Source organism: Lepidothrix coronata, unplaced genomic scaffold, assembly GCF_001604755.1.
Source record: "Lepidothrix coronata isolate B3197 unplaced genomic scaffold, Lepidothrix_coronata-1.0 Scaffold11, whole genome shotgun sequence".
Classification (NCBI taxonomy): Eukaryota; Metazoa; Chordata; class Aves; order Passeriformes; family Pipridae; genus Lepidothrix; species Lepidothrix coronata.
Genome location: NW_016690191.1, coordinates 4,628,806 through 4,645,302, shown reverse-complemented (window position 1 = coordinate 4,645,302; position 16,497 = coordinate 4,628,806). Strand labels below are relative to the sequence as shown.

Here is a 16,497-nt window from a genome sequence, read left to right as displayed (position 1 = left end):
ATTTAGCATTGTCTCTGCCTCTAACTTAGAAACTTCTTCCTGCCAACAGTCCCACTAATAGAGCTGTAGCTAAACAGCGGGCACTTGCCTGCTCTCTGCATTAGCTAATCCAGATGTCAAACACCAGCCATCACTCCCTGTCTGAGTCCTTCCCTTTCTATTCTATCCCCTTCTGGCAGGGGTTCGGAAGCAACAGTTCTGGTTGGAACATCAAGAGAAGCCCTGGTTCTGGGAAATAAATAGAAATGAAAAACAAAACTAGATTTTGTTCTCTCTCTACTGAGTGCTCTTTGGTTCTCAAGCTTAGGCAAGTGGCCTCAGTCCCAAGGTAGGAAGAGTGTTTTAATTGCAAGTGCAAAAAACCTTGGCAGCAGTTCTGTGTGAATTGAAACAGACAGGAGAAGTGTGGCAAGGATCTCTGCTGCCCTCTGAGAGGCTTTAGCTGCAGACAGCTTTGCTTTAGCTGATGAGTGGGGAGGCATGGGACAAGGCATGTGTCTCATTTAGCTGCCTAGTCTGGAAAAAAACTGCTCAGTGTGTGTGAAGTTCTGTCTGTTTCAGTACATACTGGAATGCTGATGGTATCTCTCTCCCACACTGGTTCACCCTGGTGTAGGCTGTCCAGGCAGTTTTGGGAGACAGTGGGTACAGCTTTCTGTAGGGAGCAAAAGTGGGCTCAGCCAGGCATCTGTAGGATCACTGTTGCTGAAGAGTTGACTTGGTGCCTATATGGCTCTAGGGTTTCAGCTTTGATGGGTCATTGTCCCATCAAATGACAGTTCAGGGCATGATTGTCACAGTTTTCCTCTTTCCAAAGCACAGTGTGCCTGTTTTGGGAAGGGGCTGTGCCCAGAGCACACCCTACTGAAGCCTCTGCTTTGCCTGGGGCTGGTGGATGGCTCAGGCTTATGTGCAGATTTCATCTCTTTTTGGGCCAACTCCTTGAGTCACAGAGCAACTCTGTGCAGAGAGAGCCCAGCTTGCTTGTGGCTGTGACACTTGCTATTTCTTACAGGCATTTTCAGTTTTAAGGAGGCTTGAAGAGGGTGTGGGAGTGTGCACCAATCCTGAGCACCTGCAACCAACCAAGGCTTTGGCAATAATTGCAGGCTACATGCAAAAAAAAAGCCCTTTGGGTTTATTTGTCTGCTCCAGGAGTAAGTTGTGCTGTATACATCCCATGACAAGGAGCCTGCCTTAATTCTCACTGCAGTGCCACTGCACCCATGGGATGGGAGATGTTTCTGCAGCACACGGTGATGTCTTTTGGCCCAGTGGTGGGTTTTATTGCCTTGTGGTTCCCAAGGTATTTTCCTCTTTGCAGAGAAGAGAAGGTGAATTTTATCTCCACAAACAGAGGGTCGTAGGTAGTGGAGATGTGTTACAGAAATGTGGGAGGAAGAGCTGGAAGGAGCTACAGCTCCTAATGATCCCTGCAAGGGATGAGGTCTGAGGAGAGAATTGGAGATCCAGGTTTTTGAGCAGGTGCAGAACAGTGAGAGAATGAAAATCCCTACACACCTCTCTGGAGAGCTGGCTGGCATGGCAGGGCAGGCATCAAGCAAGGAGGGAGGGTGCCTTCCCCATGTCAGAAGTGCTTTTGCAATGCATGCTAGGGAAAACGGGTGCGCACATCTGTGCCCCTTCTACCTGCGGTGCTGTGCCAGCTGCCAGTGGCACTTGGTGCATCCAGCCCGTGATGGGAGTTAATTTGTGCAAAAGCCCCTGTGGGGGTCTCGATTAGAGCAAGTTACATCACTAACATTGGGGCAGGTTGTGGGGAAGTTCTGCCCTGAAGCCTGCAGCTCCTGTATTATTCATGGCCGTTCATGAATTAGCAATGGGCTGGGAAAGCTGCTGTCTATTACTTACAGAGCTGCCCTTAAGTGCTAGGACAGCAGCTCTCCTGGCAGCCTCGTTTCATGAGGATATTTGCAGCAGAGCAGAATTTCTCCCCCATTGCATCTGAGCTCCCCCAGCTCCCTGCCAGGTCCCAGGGTATGTCCCTGGTTACCTGATCTGCCATTAGCCAAGTCCACGGCTCTTACCCACATGCTTGTCCTGCTGGTAGCAGTGATCCTGAAAGGAAAGTGGATTCATGTCTGTGTAGAAGAGGTTGTGAAGCATGTGCACACCACTGGCAGTACCTGTCATAGCACACAGGGAATGCCTCATCACTCAAATCCCACCAAATCACTGTGCTAATCTGTTCTGGTCTGTTAAATGTAGTGCTTTGGCCTTTGAATTGCTTGTCTGAACCTTGTACCTGTGTCACAGAGGTTTATGTGCTTTTGGTGGGAAAGAAATTAACTGATGAAAAACTGGAGTGAAGTTCAACTCAGTGTTTGTTCTGGGGAAAAAAAAAAAGTAAGATGACATCTTGATGTATGAGAAGATTAGGGTTCAGTTTTAACAACCCCAGGTACTACCAGAAGATCCCTTCACTTCTTCCTCCTTTTGCAGCACAGTATTGACAAAACAGCAGCTGCAGATGTTTGGAAGGTTGTTTCCAAATCCTGTTACTCGGTGAAATTAATTTTGTAAAAGCAAGCATGAATTTTGCAGTAACACGTGGAACAGAGCAGGAAAAAAAGCTTTTTCCTCTCTGATGGGGGATCTAGATATCACGTGAAGCAATGGTTTGACCTTTGGAGATGACCCTTCTTTGGGGTGACTGAGCTTATCTTTGGCACTGCTGGCTCCGCTGATCCCTACTTTCTTTGCTTTATAGTTATGTGGCGAGATATTTTGTTTCTTCAGGCTGTGTCTCCTATTTTGTTCAAGTTATCATTGCAATCTGCTTTGGTAACTCAGTCTGCCCTGGCTGAACACTGGGCTCTTCTCCTTGCCTTCCTTGCATGTCCACAGAGAGCTGCAGAGCTTTAAAAATGTAAATGAAATGGTTAATAGGTTGGAAAATCAATTATAATAAACATTCCTGGTATATAAACTGTGTGTAAGTGTGATTTAAATGAAGTACATTAAAGGCAGTGCTTTTCTCCATTTCTCCTGGCCAGGTCAGCAGGGTCTCGGTGCAGTGCTGATTGATTTGATTAAAATGCATGTTACCTTGCACATTAGCTCATGTTCTGGGTCACCAGGAGCCTGTGTCTGTACAAGGAACTTGGGAGAAGAGCTGCCAGCTTCTCTGAGTGCTTGTGGGAGCTGGAGGTGTGCTTTGCCCAGCAGGGGCTTAGACTGCTGCTGAAGTGGGATTTGAAGGTGTGGATTGATATTTTAGGGCAGTGGGGAGCTGCCTGCTCCTTTGCTGAGGGGTGACTCTTCTGGGTGTCTGGATGACTGTGGGACTGAGCCACAGCTGAGCAGATCTTGCGGTGGAAGACACTGTGTGTATCCCTGTGCTGCCCTGGGAGATGTAAAGCCTTGTGTGCCCACATGAAGGAGACTGTGAATGCATGGATGTGTAACTGTGGAAAAGACAGGAATAATAAGTGCCAGAAGACCCCAAGCAAATAACATGGAGACGATTCTACCTTAGCTCTTACACCTGCATGGTGTCTGTCTTCCCATGGGAGCCTGGAGCCAGGCGATGGCTCTACTCATTCTTCCCCATCCCACCATCCTTTCTCACCTCTCTCTGCCCACAGGAGACTAGAGAGGAACCTTTTTAACTGCAGCTGTGACATTCGCTGGATCCAACTCTGGCAGGAGAAGGGCGAGGCAAACCTGCAGCACCAGGGCCTCTACTGCATGACCATGGATGCAGCCATCATCCGTTTGCAGGACATGAACATCACCCAGTGTGGTAAGAATCCTGGGGCTGCACGTGAGGGAGGCTAAGAGGGTGCCAGGAGGGCTCCCTGTGCTACCCAGCACTGCTGGTTAAGTTATTTGCTGGGGAGCCTGGTGTAGCAGAATCCCACCATGTGGTCAAGAACTAGAAGATGGAAGCTGATTGGGGTAGTTTGTGGATTATAAATAGAGTATCTGGGTAAATGCGAGACTGCTATTAGTGTGTGTATGAAAGATATTGGGTGATCTGGGGCATTTTCTTCACTGCAATGCTGCTGCTTGACAAAGTGTCTGTGGTGAGCCTGTGATGTCTTGAAAAGGGTTGTTTCATGTTGATCTTCCTCTGTCTAACAAATCCTAGAAACAGCATATTGTTAAAAGACACTGCCACTGTATCTTTTATAATTACTCTTAGGAAATGCATGTCTCTATTCATTTTCCTTTGTTTTATTTTTCAATTGAAATCCCATATCTGTAGGGAAGTGACTTTATATCTCTTTCTGTTTCCTGCTGATGTTTAAAAGAGTCCAGCGGCCCCAGGAGCAAAATGAGGCATGTTCAGTAGTTATCCCTTTTTCCTTCACCTTGTTCATGCATCAGTTGCCTGTTTGGTGTCAGTTTTTGCTCTGCTATTGCCATTACTGGAAAGCATCCCTTGCAGAGTAAGGAGAAAGAGATGTACCTTCTGCAGAGCAATTAAACTGCCTGTACGCAAGCAGCTGTCAAACTCACAGGCTGAAAAAAGGATGAAAACCAGAGGATTTCTTTTTTTGATGATCATCCTCTATACTAGGAATTTGGCTTTGTTACTTGTAGCAGTAGTAGATAAACAGCATGCATGTTTGGATTTGCATGACTTGGGGTTTTTTGTTGTTTTGTTTTTTTTCAAGTTCATGATGGCCTGTTAAACTCTGGAAACTGGCCAAAGTGTGCCTTCATGTGGATGAACTAAAAAGATTTGAGAGTGCTGTAATTTCTGCCCCACATGGGAAGAATAAGCTTCAGGGATTAGAGACAAAAAAAATTAAAAATCCTTAGGGATCAGGGACATGAGGAGAGGTGGCTCCATCAGTGGTGGTATTAGACTCTAGGAGATTCTAGCAGGAGGCTGATTTGGGAACACAAATGTGCTTGTGTCCAGTATGAGCACCTCCTCTGACCATGCAATCTTCTGGAAGGGCAGAGAGCTACACTGGTCTGCTTTCCTCCAGAGGAGAGTCTTTCTGTTCAAGCATTAAGACTCAGGGGATATTGTAACAATATTTGTCCTTTGGTGCTGAAGGCTGGTGTGGCTTGATGTGGCCATGTTTGATACCAGCTCAACCTTGAGAAGACCATACATGTCCCTCCCATCTCCCTCTCCACTGATTCCTACCACATATGCAACTTTGCCAGGCTTTGACCACTGCCTCCTTTCTTCTGGCATCCCCCCAATCAGTACAATGTTCCTTCCCTCCTTTTGTGACTCCCTGATGGCAACAAAAGAATATGTGTCCCCATCTATGGCTTTGCATTCTTGTAGTGGATACTCCTGCCCTATGATGGGAGGGGACCACTGGTCCCTTCTGCCCTGCCTCCCCAGTTTGCCTCTGAAAACATCCCAGAAAACCTCCCCTATGCAAGAAGGCTATTTGCCCTTCTTGCAGCCTGTGCTGTCTTGTTTCATGTTGCAAGGATATTTGGTGCCTGGGGCAGTAAGAAGTGGTGTAAATCAGAACCGCCATAAATCAGTGAATCCCTCTGCTACCACCAAGGAAGAGCAAGGGCACCTTTTACTAGGAGAGCTGCAGTTAATATGAGGACACATCCTTGGTCATCTTCTCTTGATTGTTATAAATTAGAGGGACACTTTCCTCACCTGGAGTGCTGGGTGCCCTGCGCCTTATCCTGGATATGGGAATGCTTTGGATCTTCTCGCAGTACAGTTTTCTAATCCCAGGTTACTGCCACTGTGAGCAACTTCTGTGGGAGTAGCGAGATGGGGATGGCGGTTGTATGAAGGGAAGGGTAGCCAGAACTGGGCACTAACTTTTGGATTCAAAGATGATCAGGGGGTCTGCTCAGCTGGTACGTTTCCAGTATCTACATTTCCCCCTGTGTCCAGCATCCCTCTTTCCCTCAGTAGCACAAGGCCATGCTGTTACCTCCTGCTACTTATCCCAGGGTGCTGGAGGCTGATTTGGGAAACAGCTTGGTGGGATCTGAGTCCACACGAGTGTTCTGTGTCTGGCTATAGCAAACGCTGCACCACACCTGAGCACTTTGGTATTTGGCTCCTCTAGACCTTCCTGAGATCAGCGTGAGCCACGTGAACCTGACGGTGCGGGAAGGTGAGAACGCCGTCATCACCTGTAACGGCTCAGGATCGCCACTGCCGGACGTCGACTGGACGGTGGCCGAACTCCACTCCATCAACACCCACCAGGTAGGGGCCACAGGACCTCAGTGCTGCCTGTGCCCTGTGTGGCAGGGGCAAAGCAGCTGCCAGGGTTTCCCCGGGTCTGTGTGTGCGGGGCAGAGCATTCGGGTAGATGGTAGAGACTGCTGTGAAAAATGTGAAATGGTTGTATCACCCATTACTTTCTCCCATGAGAACCTGGGGGCTAACAGAAGGGAGCAAAACCTTCCATGTCTGGAAAGGGAAGAGGAGAGAGCTTTGTATTTCAGTGATCCCTAATTGAATTAACTCATGTCTGCTCTAATGAAACCAACTGTTTGCAGAGGTGCCTGCAATAGCTGTGGCTAAATTAGGCAGCTAAGCAAGATTTTCTAGAGGCAAAACACATTTATCAGTGCTACAGTGCCATGGCTCTCCCCTTCCTGTAGTTCCTCTTATAGGATGTGATGTGTTTAATCAGGTGACGGAACACCTCCCTTCACACAGATCCTAGTTGTCCTTGGGTTTTTGAGACCTCCTCACATCTTACATGGGAAGCGTGATCCTCTTCTTCTGGGGGTCGTAGCAGGGAAGCAAGGATCCACCAGACACCAACTTCTGTCTGTATTTCTCTTTATGATTTTTAGACCAACCTCAACTGGACCAATGTTCATGCCATCAATTTGACCTTGGTGAACGTCACCAGTGAGGACAACGGGTTCCTGCTCACCTGCATTGCTGAGAACGTGGTGGGGATGAGCAATGCCAGTGTGCTGCTCACCGTCTACTGTAAGTACCACTGGAGAGACTTTGTCCATACAGAGGCTGGAGGGGCTGCCTTGGGAACTGAGTGCATGGCCACTTGCTACCTGTGACATACTGGGTTTGTGAGTGAGGATTAGGAGGAGCTGAGAACAGTGAGGAGAAGGTGGATCCTCACACACCTCTCTCTCAAGTGTCAGTAATTTTGCTTCCCTGATGCTTCCATTAATCCAGAAATGAGCGCTAGAGCAGGGGAGGAGCACCAATACCCCACTGGTGGTGGGCATCTCTCCACTCATCTCTTGGAAGATCCAGTAGAATAAGAAAAAGCAATAAAGGGACTAAAAATCTATTTACAAATACAGAGTTGATTGCCCTGATGCTATGTGAGAGGTTCAGTGACACCCTTGTTAAAGACAGTTTAAAGCTTGCCACTGATTTCAGGGATATTAGTGCTTCCCCCAGGTCCATTCCTTCAAAGTTGGCCTGCAAATGCCACGTAAATGTGTGCATGTAAAATTTCAACTGTTCACTTTTATCTGCAAGTAGCTCAACTTTCTTTGTGCTTTCTAATATAACATAACACAAACCTGACCTTAAGAGGAAGTTTACACAGCTTTGTGGTCTCAAGCAGCTGAGATTTACTATATTTTGCTGTGTCTGTAATATTTGCCCTTACTCTGTAGTTTGAAAATCTGTCCCCCACCCCCACCCTTACCAGGTAGAGTGGAGACCCATGTGGGATTTCGAGTAGTCTTGGTGAACCCATGCATGCTGCATGATACTTTACTACTTTGATCTTCCTCCCAGTAAGTGCTATTGATGGATTGAATAATGGAGGTGATTAAAGCTCAGCTCAGAGGTGACTGGTCAGCAGGCGCAGGTTTTTTGCGCGGTGTTTCAGCATCTTTTCCTCCATGCCTTAAACAGCACCATGCCCATGCCTATTTTCACCTGTGAAATTCTCTAAGCTGCTGACAGTTTCTGCTACCCCTGCTCTTGTTGCCCAGACCCATCACTCAAGGCTGTAATTTCACACTGAAAAGATCTGGGTTTGTGCGTGTAGGTGGCTGCCTGTTTTGAATCCTCTTTGCCAGGAAGATATGAACAAGCCACATGCAGATCTAGGCTTGTGAGTGTAAGAAGGTGGCTGGGACATGACTGTGTGGTTCAGGGTAGATGGGTGCTGGTGGGAGAATTTTGTTCATCTCCAACCAGCTCTGCATCTTCTTTTCTTCTACAACATTCACTGCCTGAAAAACTCAGAGTTTTTTCCAAACAATGTGTCTAAGCTGGTGTGTTGTTGTTCTTCATTGTGGATGCCCCATGGATTGTCTTTGCAGCTGGATGGTACCAGGAAAAGAAGAGTTTTAGGGAAGACTTATATCTTTGTGTCCTTTATCTTTGCACAAAACTTGTTCTTCTAGTTCAGACCTTGCCAGCCTTGAGGTTTGGGACCTTACATGTAGGCGTTGTAAATGGGGTTTCAGAAGCAATAGCAGAGCAACATTTGAATTCTTGGGGTGTCCCAGGGGGAAGACAATGCATATGCAATAAATTGCAGGTGGAGTCGCTGCTTTTCTTATCCCTCTCCCACTCTACTCCCTTTAATTAAACACCCCTGGAGGCTGTTCGGTGAGTGAGAACTCCTTTGGGATGTTCAGGCAGTCAAAACCCTCAAGGACAGGCGGTCGCTGAGGGATGTTTGCTTCCACAGCAGTGCAATCCAAAATTGCTTGGTGTGACTGGAGAGCTCCCATGGGGACCTTGCACTTGTGTAATGTAACAGTGCTACATTGTGGTGTCCTCCTTAACGGGAACAGGCAGCCTCCCTGTGATCCCCTGGGAGGAGGAGAGCAGCAGTAAGTGTGTGGACTGTATAGCTCCAAGCTTAGTTGTTCCTGGGCTGGTGAAAGGACCTCCTTGCCGTTAATTTGTACCCCTGTTCAGAAGACCAGGAGAGATGGCTCTGGCTCAGATCCTCCTTTCAGGGAGTGTGGAGTGGTTCTTGTGACAGGGCTCCTTCTTTGCAGACACCCATTGGGAAGAGTAGAAGCAACGAGGGATTTTGGAGATTGTCAATAACCTTAGTTTCCGTGGTGCACAGAGACATGACGTGGGGTGGAGGTGTGCTGTGAGCCTGCCATGTTTCTCTCTGCTAGATCCCCCTCGCATCCTTACTCTGGAGGAGCCGGTGCGACACCTGGACCACTGCATTGCGTTTGCAGTGCAAGGGAACCCAGTTCCCACCCTTCACTGGCTGCACAACGGCCAGGTGCTCCGGGAGACAGAGATCATCCGCGTGGAGTTATACCAGCAAGGGGAAGTGTCTGAGGGTTGCCTGCTCTTCGACAACCCCACTCACTACAACAATGGCAACTACACGATTGTGGCCACCAACCAGCTGGGCTCAGCCAACCAAACTATCAAAGGACACTTCCTTGAAAAACCCTTTCCAGGTAGGATATTCAGTTTATGTCATTAGGGTTCCTTGCAATCCAAAGGTTTTACTGTGGCCCTGACAGTAATCCTTGCATCTAAACAAGGCCTTAACCCAAGCTGGCCTTTGTTAGAGCATCAGGTTGGAAGAGGTGAACTCTGGAAACCTCTTCTGACTAGTGTGATTTTCCTGCTCAAGTATATTTTGGTGTCATATCAACTCTTTAATGCTGGGAGAGATACTGACTGGTTTAGATAAATTTGTTTTTGTAATATATTCTGCAGTGTATTTATTTATTTATTTATTTATTTATTTATTTATTTATTTTAAAGATCTTTAGGAATTTCAGTGGGAATAGGATGTAAGTTTGGCCAGTTATTTTAGATGTCCTCTTGGGTGTCCCAAAGCGGTTGCTCAATTTTTTTGAGAGAAAGTATTCTGCTACATGATAGTTATAAGGTATAGAAAGTAAAGCCCTTTGAAGTGATGCAGCTCTTCCATTTTTTTTTACTTCTAACTTGCATTTGTGAAATGATTAAAGCTGGATATAGCAGTGTCAGGATTGTTTTCTTTCTGAATGCGGTATGTGCAATTCCAGGATGACAGGTCTACAAAAGATGCAACGGCTCAATTAGTCACTTTGCATCAGTTTGCTGGCATTTCTTAACTGATTGCTTGGAATTCCCTGTTGTACTTCCTGGTGACTCAGAGCTTAGCTGCAAAAAAAAAAAAAAAAAAAAAAAAATAAAAAGCATTTGAGGACATAAAGATCCAGCTCTTGGGAGTGCAGCAGAGACTTTTGTGGTGGCCTGTCTGCTTTTTATAGGAGTGTCTTGGTCTGCTCTTTGACGTTGCAACGCCACACTGGCCATCATGGAGTTAAGATCTGTGCTGCCTTCAGGAATGATGCCATGAGAAAGTGGCAGCTCTAAATTGGCCCCTGCAGCCCAAGAAAATCCAGCAAAATAGGGCGTTTGCTAAATATAGAAAAATACCAACGGTACTCTCATTTATTATTTATATCACACCATATATGTACACAGAGTTTTCCCGCAGGTCAAATATCATAAATGCAAACCCAAATCTCTGCCTTGAAGATCTGACAATTGAACAAATGAGCTGATATGGATGGGAGTGGAAAATTTGTATTCTGACTTCAAGGATGCTGCCCTGTTTGAATATCTGACCTATTTATGTTTCCTTCTGTCAGGGCAGAAGAGCAGCTTATCAAATGTAGGTGGGTGAGGAGAAGCAGACAGGTTTGCAGTCTCAGCTCTCTCAGGTCCCACCTTTGTGACTCAATTTCCCCATCTGTAAAATGGGAACAGCTCTTAAGTAGATGCTGGATATCCAGAAAAGAGAGGCAGATATGCTGTTCTGGAGAGCTGATTTTGGAAATGGATCTGAGCTATGCTGTGATGTGGGAAAGCACAGTGATGTTTGAAGACCATCTCATGCTAGGGGCTCTGGGAGAATGGGATTATGTGAAATGAATGTAAAATACTGCTCTTGTGAGTGCATCTTCACCCATGCCTTGTGTGTACTGTTGGTGTGGAGTGCTTACTGCCCCTGAACCATCTCTCAGCAGGAGCTGACCCATTTCTTTTATTTCTTCTGATCCAAAGTCCCAAGCCATTCCTCACCCTGGCAGCCCCTGTCAGCACAATGCAGGATGTAATTTACTTTCCTTGAAGCTTGTTGCTTTGTCCACTACCACAGCTGACATATACACTCAATGCAGTTGACGTTTATAATTTCCCATTTGAAGGTAGATTCCTTCAGAAAATGCCACACATTGAAGGTTCCCCAGTGTGATTCACTGAAGCCCTCGTTGCCCACAGCAATTCAAATGTGCAAGGACTTTGCTGTCAGTACCCAGGATAAGGTTATTAGTCTTAATTAATTAATGAAAGTGTAGTGCCTGGAAGACTTCCTATCAGCATAGAAAATGATCTGTGACCATGTATTTTAGAACCCCCTAGTTGAAAAACTCTTGCTGGTACCATGCCACACTGAAATTTTCCAGGCCAAGAGGAGCAAGGTACTGTTAGAAGCTGGGTGGAAGCTGGGAGATATATGCTACATGTCATATCCCCCTTCTCTCTGATGTTGGGTATGTAGGAGAAAGGGCAGTGGCTCCCAGAACAGATTTGTGTCATATCCTGTAAAAATCTTGTTGCATGTTGTCATTGGTATCTCTGCCATAGGCTACCATCTCCCTATTTAATCCACAAAGGTCAGTGTACCTGTGATGAGTGTTCAGTACTTTGGGAACTTCCCACAGAACTCAAGCTGGCTGAAGTTTCTTGGTTATTTTTTTATACTTTGAAAAATAATGTTTACTGGAAAAAAGACCAAAGAAACCCTTTTTGTGGATTTCTGTTGAATTTGCTTAGTCCAAGAGAGAAAAAATGGAAAGAAGAAAATGTAGAAGCAGCAAGAATTCTATGACTAGACTGTCTGCCTTAATAGGAAAAAAAGGTCTCCAAATAAAATATTTCTTCCCTTTTTTTGCCCTCTTGCTAGAAAAAGCCAAGGAAAGTTACACTTCTGCTCAACTTGAAACAAAAATATTTTTTCAGGTTTTTTCCCTTGGTTTGGAAAGCTGTGTTTGTCACCCAGGGATTGTTTTATGCTTCCCTTCCAAAACTCACCCAATGCTTCAGCATGAACATTTCAGCATCCTTGCAGGAGCCCTCTGCCAGCAAAGCTGTGTAAACTGCAGTTAATATCGGGCTCAGTTTCTTACATGGGCGAGTGAATTGAAAGCTGACGTTATTCTCACACTGTGTAAACTGAGTGTCACCGAGGGCTTTAGACCTCATTGTCTGGGGCCTTGGCCACCTTTGGAGCTGAAGGAGCTTTCCTGAATAGACTGGAGCAGTCAAGAGGCTGACAGCAGGGACTGGCATGGTTGTCTTGGGCAAGAGGCATCTCTAGGACAGCCACAGCCTCCTTGTCCCGTTCAGATGCTGTTAGCTGCTATGAACAGTTCATGAAAAGGAGGTCAGAGGAGGTCTCCTCTAAACCCCTGCCCCAAGCTGGGCTCTCCTCCATGGGAGTTGATCCTTGTAGGACTTTGTCCTTGGGTGAACACTGCCATGTAAGGCAAAATCTGCTTCTCTCCCCTCCACCTCCATCCTGCCCAGCCCTGTGTGTCTGTTGAGCTTTGCTCGCCTGCTGAAAGCAAGGTTGTTTAACAATCGTTCAAAAGAGTGGTTAGTGTGCTGCCACTTGTTCTCCTTGTTGGCCTCACAGTAGTATCCTTCCCCTCCTCTTTCAGCCCAGGGCTTTCCATCCTGACCTCCAGCATGTCCTGCTAGCACATACACTGCAGTTTCAAGTTACAGTTGCCCAAGAGGAAAAAATACGAAAAGTTGGTTTCCTGGGCTCTTTGAGGTGGTGAAATGTGTCTGAGGTGGGTTGGGAATGAGACCCCTCTCCTTTTGCTGTGCTGCTGACTGTGTTGCTTCTCTCTTTGTCCTTTCCACAGAGAGTACAGACAACTTTGTCTCAAGTAAGTGTCTCCTTGCCTTTTACATACTGTGGCTGGTTTGTTTCTGTGGTTTTCTCCTGCTCCTCTGTGATTTACATATTCCTGGAGGAAAAATCAGGAAGCCAGAAGCAGTTTCGTGGAGGTTGCACAAAGCCCTGCCTTCCCCATGAATGAACAAGGTGTCTGGGGAGCTTTTGATAAACTGAGTCATCTCTAGAGACCAGGAGATGTTCATTTCCATCTAGTAATGTCCTGAAGAAGGTCCTGTAAAGGAAATGGTGGTTGGTTGTGGTGTAGCAAAGGGGGTCTTAACTAGATGCAGGCTGCCCAGTCCTCAGTGACATCTTTCTAGGGTGGACTGGGATGAGAAACAGGAATCAAATTCTGTAGTGTTTTTACAAGACATCCTTCCCACATCTCCCCAAAAAAACCAACCCCCCAAAAAATTCCAAAAAAGCATCCAAGTTACTGTTTCTTCTGATCAAGTTCTGCTGAAGGCACTCGTGTTTTAATCCTACTTAGCCCAGTAGATATTTGAAAACTAGGAGATGGCTCAAGAGTGGAGGGTACCCACTCTGAAACACAAGGCTCCCACATGTTTCCCATTTGTAAGTCTGGAGTGACATCAGCATAGTGCTGGTCTGTGTTTTCTCTGCTGATGTGCACAAGGAACTCTCTCATGGTTGATTTGTGCCTTCTGAAATAGAAAGCTGCAGCCTCTTTTAGGGGTGAACTGGATCTCGTTAGGTCGGGCCATTGGAATGTGCTGGGTGCCTTGGGAGTCCGCTGGGAGTCACACTGAATCTTCTGTCTTTGGTGTTTTGGTTTCAGTCGGGGATTATGAAGTGAGTCCCACCCCACCGATCACTGTGACCCACAAACCAGAAGAGGACACTTTTGGGGTGAGTCCTGATCTCTGCTCTACAGAACTGTTTTGCATGCATTCCTTGTAATTGATGACTCAATATTTGTACTCCCCTGCTGTTTTGAGTGTTTGCAAGGAAAATCTCTTCCTTTATGACTCAAGGCAGCAATCAGAAGGATTCTGTGGCTTGTGTGTCAGACAGGTAAAATACATGACATGAACCATCTGATCCTCTTGGGTCTGCAGTGTGGGACCTGGGAACTCTTTGAAAACAAGGCATCCTATGAAGTCGCTGCTGGCAGGGTCAGAAATTCTCACTCTAAAAAAGTAGCACCCAGAGAACAAACAAACAGGCAATCATGTGTTTCAGACTGTTATTGATCTGTTAAGTTTTGCAGGGTGACGGACTCAGATTTATCTTGGTTCAGTTCTGTCAATGCCTGTTTGCCCTCCCTCCTGCTGTGCAGGGCATGCCTAAAATGAAAAAGGAAAGAAAGCCTAGGGCTTATCAGATCTCAACAGTGTCTTTCTTCTGCAGAATCCAGGTAGAAAAAGAAAAATTAGCATGTTACACAATTGTTCTAATTATGTGAAAGTTTTAAGGTACTGAAACCCACCAGAACAAACAAAACTCAGTCCACAGTGATTTCAGTTCTCATCCAGCTGAAGTGAAAGCTTTGAACAGTAAGGCTGGAGTAATAATGTGCACTGATTATTAAATATAAAACACAGAAAACAAGCTGGGGATGAAAATAGAGTGTGCTAAAATAAAAATTTAAAAATATCATAACAAATGTACCGAGAACGGGGAAAGGGTTGCAAAATGAAATTACTTTTTCTTGGTTAAATGATGTATTTTCTATTATAGCAGAATGCAGTTTTGTAAAAGGAAGCAAAGTCTAAATGCATCACAAGGCCCAGTACAGAACAATTGGACAAATGCCAGAGAAATTGTTGTTTATATCAATGCAATAAAAGTATCTCGAGCAAAGACTTGAAGGAATAAATATTCATAAATATTAAAATAAGCCTGGGATTGTAAACCCTTTAGGGCAAGGAGGTTTTCTTTCCTCTGCTTGCACACTGCCACAGTGAAATCACAGTTCCAGGGAAGGGCTTGGACAATGCTGTAGTATCAATATTTACTACTAAAAATTACAATAAATAGGGAACCATTAGAGGCTTTTGGAAACCCAGATGTTTTAGGGGGAAAAAAAATCAGTTCTACTTAATTTTTTCTATTTTCTTTCTGTGGTATGTTATTTTTCCTCACTCTTTGTCCTGAAGGATGTTTGGATGGAAACAGAATTGCTCTTTCTAAAGAATTTTCTGCTGCTCCTGTGTGTTCCCAGCTGAGGTTTGTAAGGTCAAGCTTTGGTGTTGTAAGGTCATGGCACAGTGCTGATGTCAGAAACGGAGGCTTGGGATGTGATGAGCGCAGGCATTGGAGCAGAGATCCTTCTTCCCTGCAGATATATGGATGGAGGGTCTGGGGAGAACTGCTGCCAAACAGTGTCACTGATGGGAAGATCCCAGACCTCCCAGTCCTGAAAACAGCCTGTGATCCTTCCAAGCTGTGCCAGAGCCCTCTGGTTTAGCTTGCGTTTTCCTCCATAGCTGATATCCACAGAGCTGCAGCAGATGGTATGAGCCTACAGAAAGGTTAAGTGGGCAAGGAGGTGCTGTATTTCCAGTTTAGACTCCTAAATTCCTCTCTCTTGACTCTAAGGCTTTTTCCTTCCAGGTTTCCATAGCGGTTGGGCTGGCAGCTTTTGCTTGTGTCCTCTTGGTCGTCCTCTTTATTATGATCAACAAGTATGGCCGGCGGTCCAAGTTTGGGATGAAAGGTAGGTGCAGTCACCTTCCTCTAGCAGGAGGCACCTTCCAGGATTGCCCGGCTCTTATAGCACACGTGGAAAGGTGTTGTGGTTTCATTCCTACATTGCCCATGCTGGTGCAAAGCCTTCTAAACAGAACGTAACCCTCTTCAGTTTGTTGAGAGAGTGACGGAGATAAGCAGGCTGGCAGTTCTCACCTGTATGTGCTTCTGCGGGCAGAAGTGTGCATGTGTGTTCCTTATCAGTACATAACTGCATCTACAGGCTGCCCAGAAGAGCTTTGAGCCGGCTCACTCCAGCCATGAATTGAGAGAGTTGTACTCAGGGCAGCATGCTCTTGGGTGAAACCTGTTTTGTGGACGTGGTGCTGCATGGGCTTCCCCTGCACTGGCTCCAGAGCACAGTGTGTGAAGGGGGGACAGAAGGATATGAAATTGTTCTGGGTTCTGTTGAAAAGGCAAGTGCATCCACTCTGTGACTGTGAGTGGGGACAGAGACACTGCTGTCAGTTTGCAATGTCCATACTGGGAAGGCAGTGGTGTGGAAGGTCTCTTTCTGCTGCCTCTCTGATGAAAGGTTTCCTTCTCTGTGTCATGAATAATGACTTTAAAAACTTATTCAAGTGTCCTTGACAGTGACTGGAAAGTGAGAAGGCATCTGATATTTGCCAGGCAGAACTGGTCTCTCCGTCCTACCGACACCAGCTCTGTGATGTGACAGAGCTAATGCCAGAAGTAGATGATTCTGTGCCATCTGCTTTCTGTGACTCTGCTGGTATCTCCAGTTGGGCAGCGTTGGTGGTGCCCAGTGAAGGCTGGAGGAAGAGCCTTCACATGACAAAGTAATTCCCAGCCTAATTGGTGCCTTATGCATACACTGTTTGAAGCCAGGCTTTGACAAACATGAGCTTCTCCCAAGGCTCCCGAGTCAGAGCCTGTTTCCTGCCCTTGCTGTGGTCTGCACTGC

The 16,497-nt window shown here is 46.1% G+C and overlaps 1 protein-coding gene across 3 annotated transcripts in view; it reads left to right on the top strand.

Annotated features, from left to right (window-relative positions):
* Nucleotides 1–16,497, top strand: part of NTRK3 (neurotrophic receptor tyrosine kinase 3) — a 219,312-nt gene that overhangs the window by 56,894 nt on the left and 145,921 nt on the right. For all 3 annotated transcript variants that reach the window (XM_017805164.1, XM_017805163.1, XM_017805165.1), the window contains exons 5-11: nucleotides 3,609–3,766; nucleotides 6,036–6,178; nucleotides 6,778–6,919; nucleotides 9,055–9,351; nucleotides 12,826–12,849; nucleotides 13,660–13,730; nucleotides 15,438–15,540. In XM_017805164.1, the coding sequence (XP_017660653.1) occupies nucleotides 3,609–3,766; nucleotides 6,036–6,178; nucleotides 6,778–6,919; nucleotides 9,055–9,351; nucleotides 12,826–12,849; nucleotides 13,660–13,730; nucleotides 15,438–15,540 (938 nt within the window). The remainder of the gene's footprint in view (nucleotides 1–3,608; nucleotides 3,767–6,035; nucleotides 6,179–6,777; nucleotides 6,920–9,054; nucleotides 9,352–12,825; nucleotides 12,850–13,659; nucleotides 13,731–15,437; nucleotides 15,541–16,497) is intronic.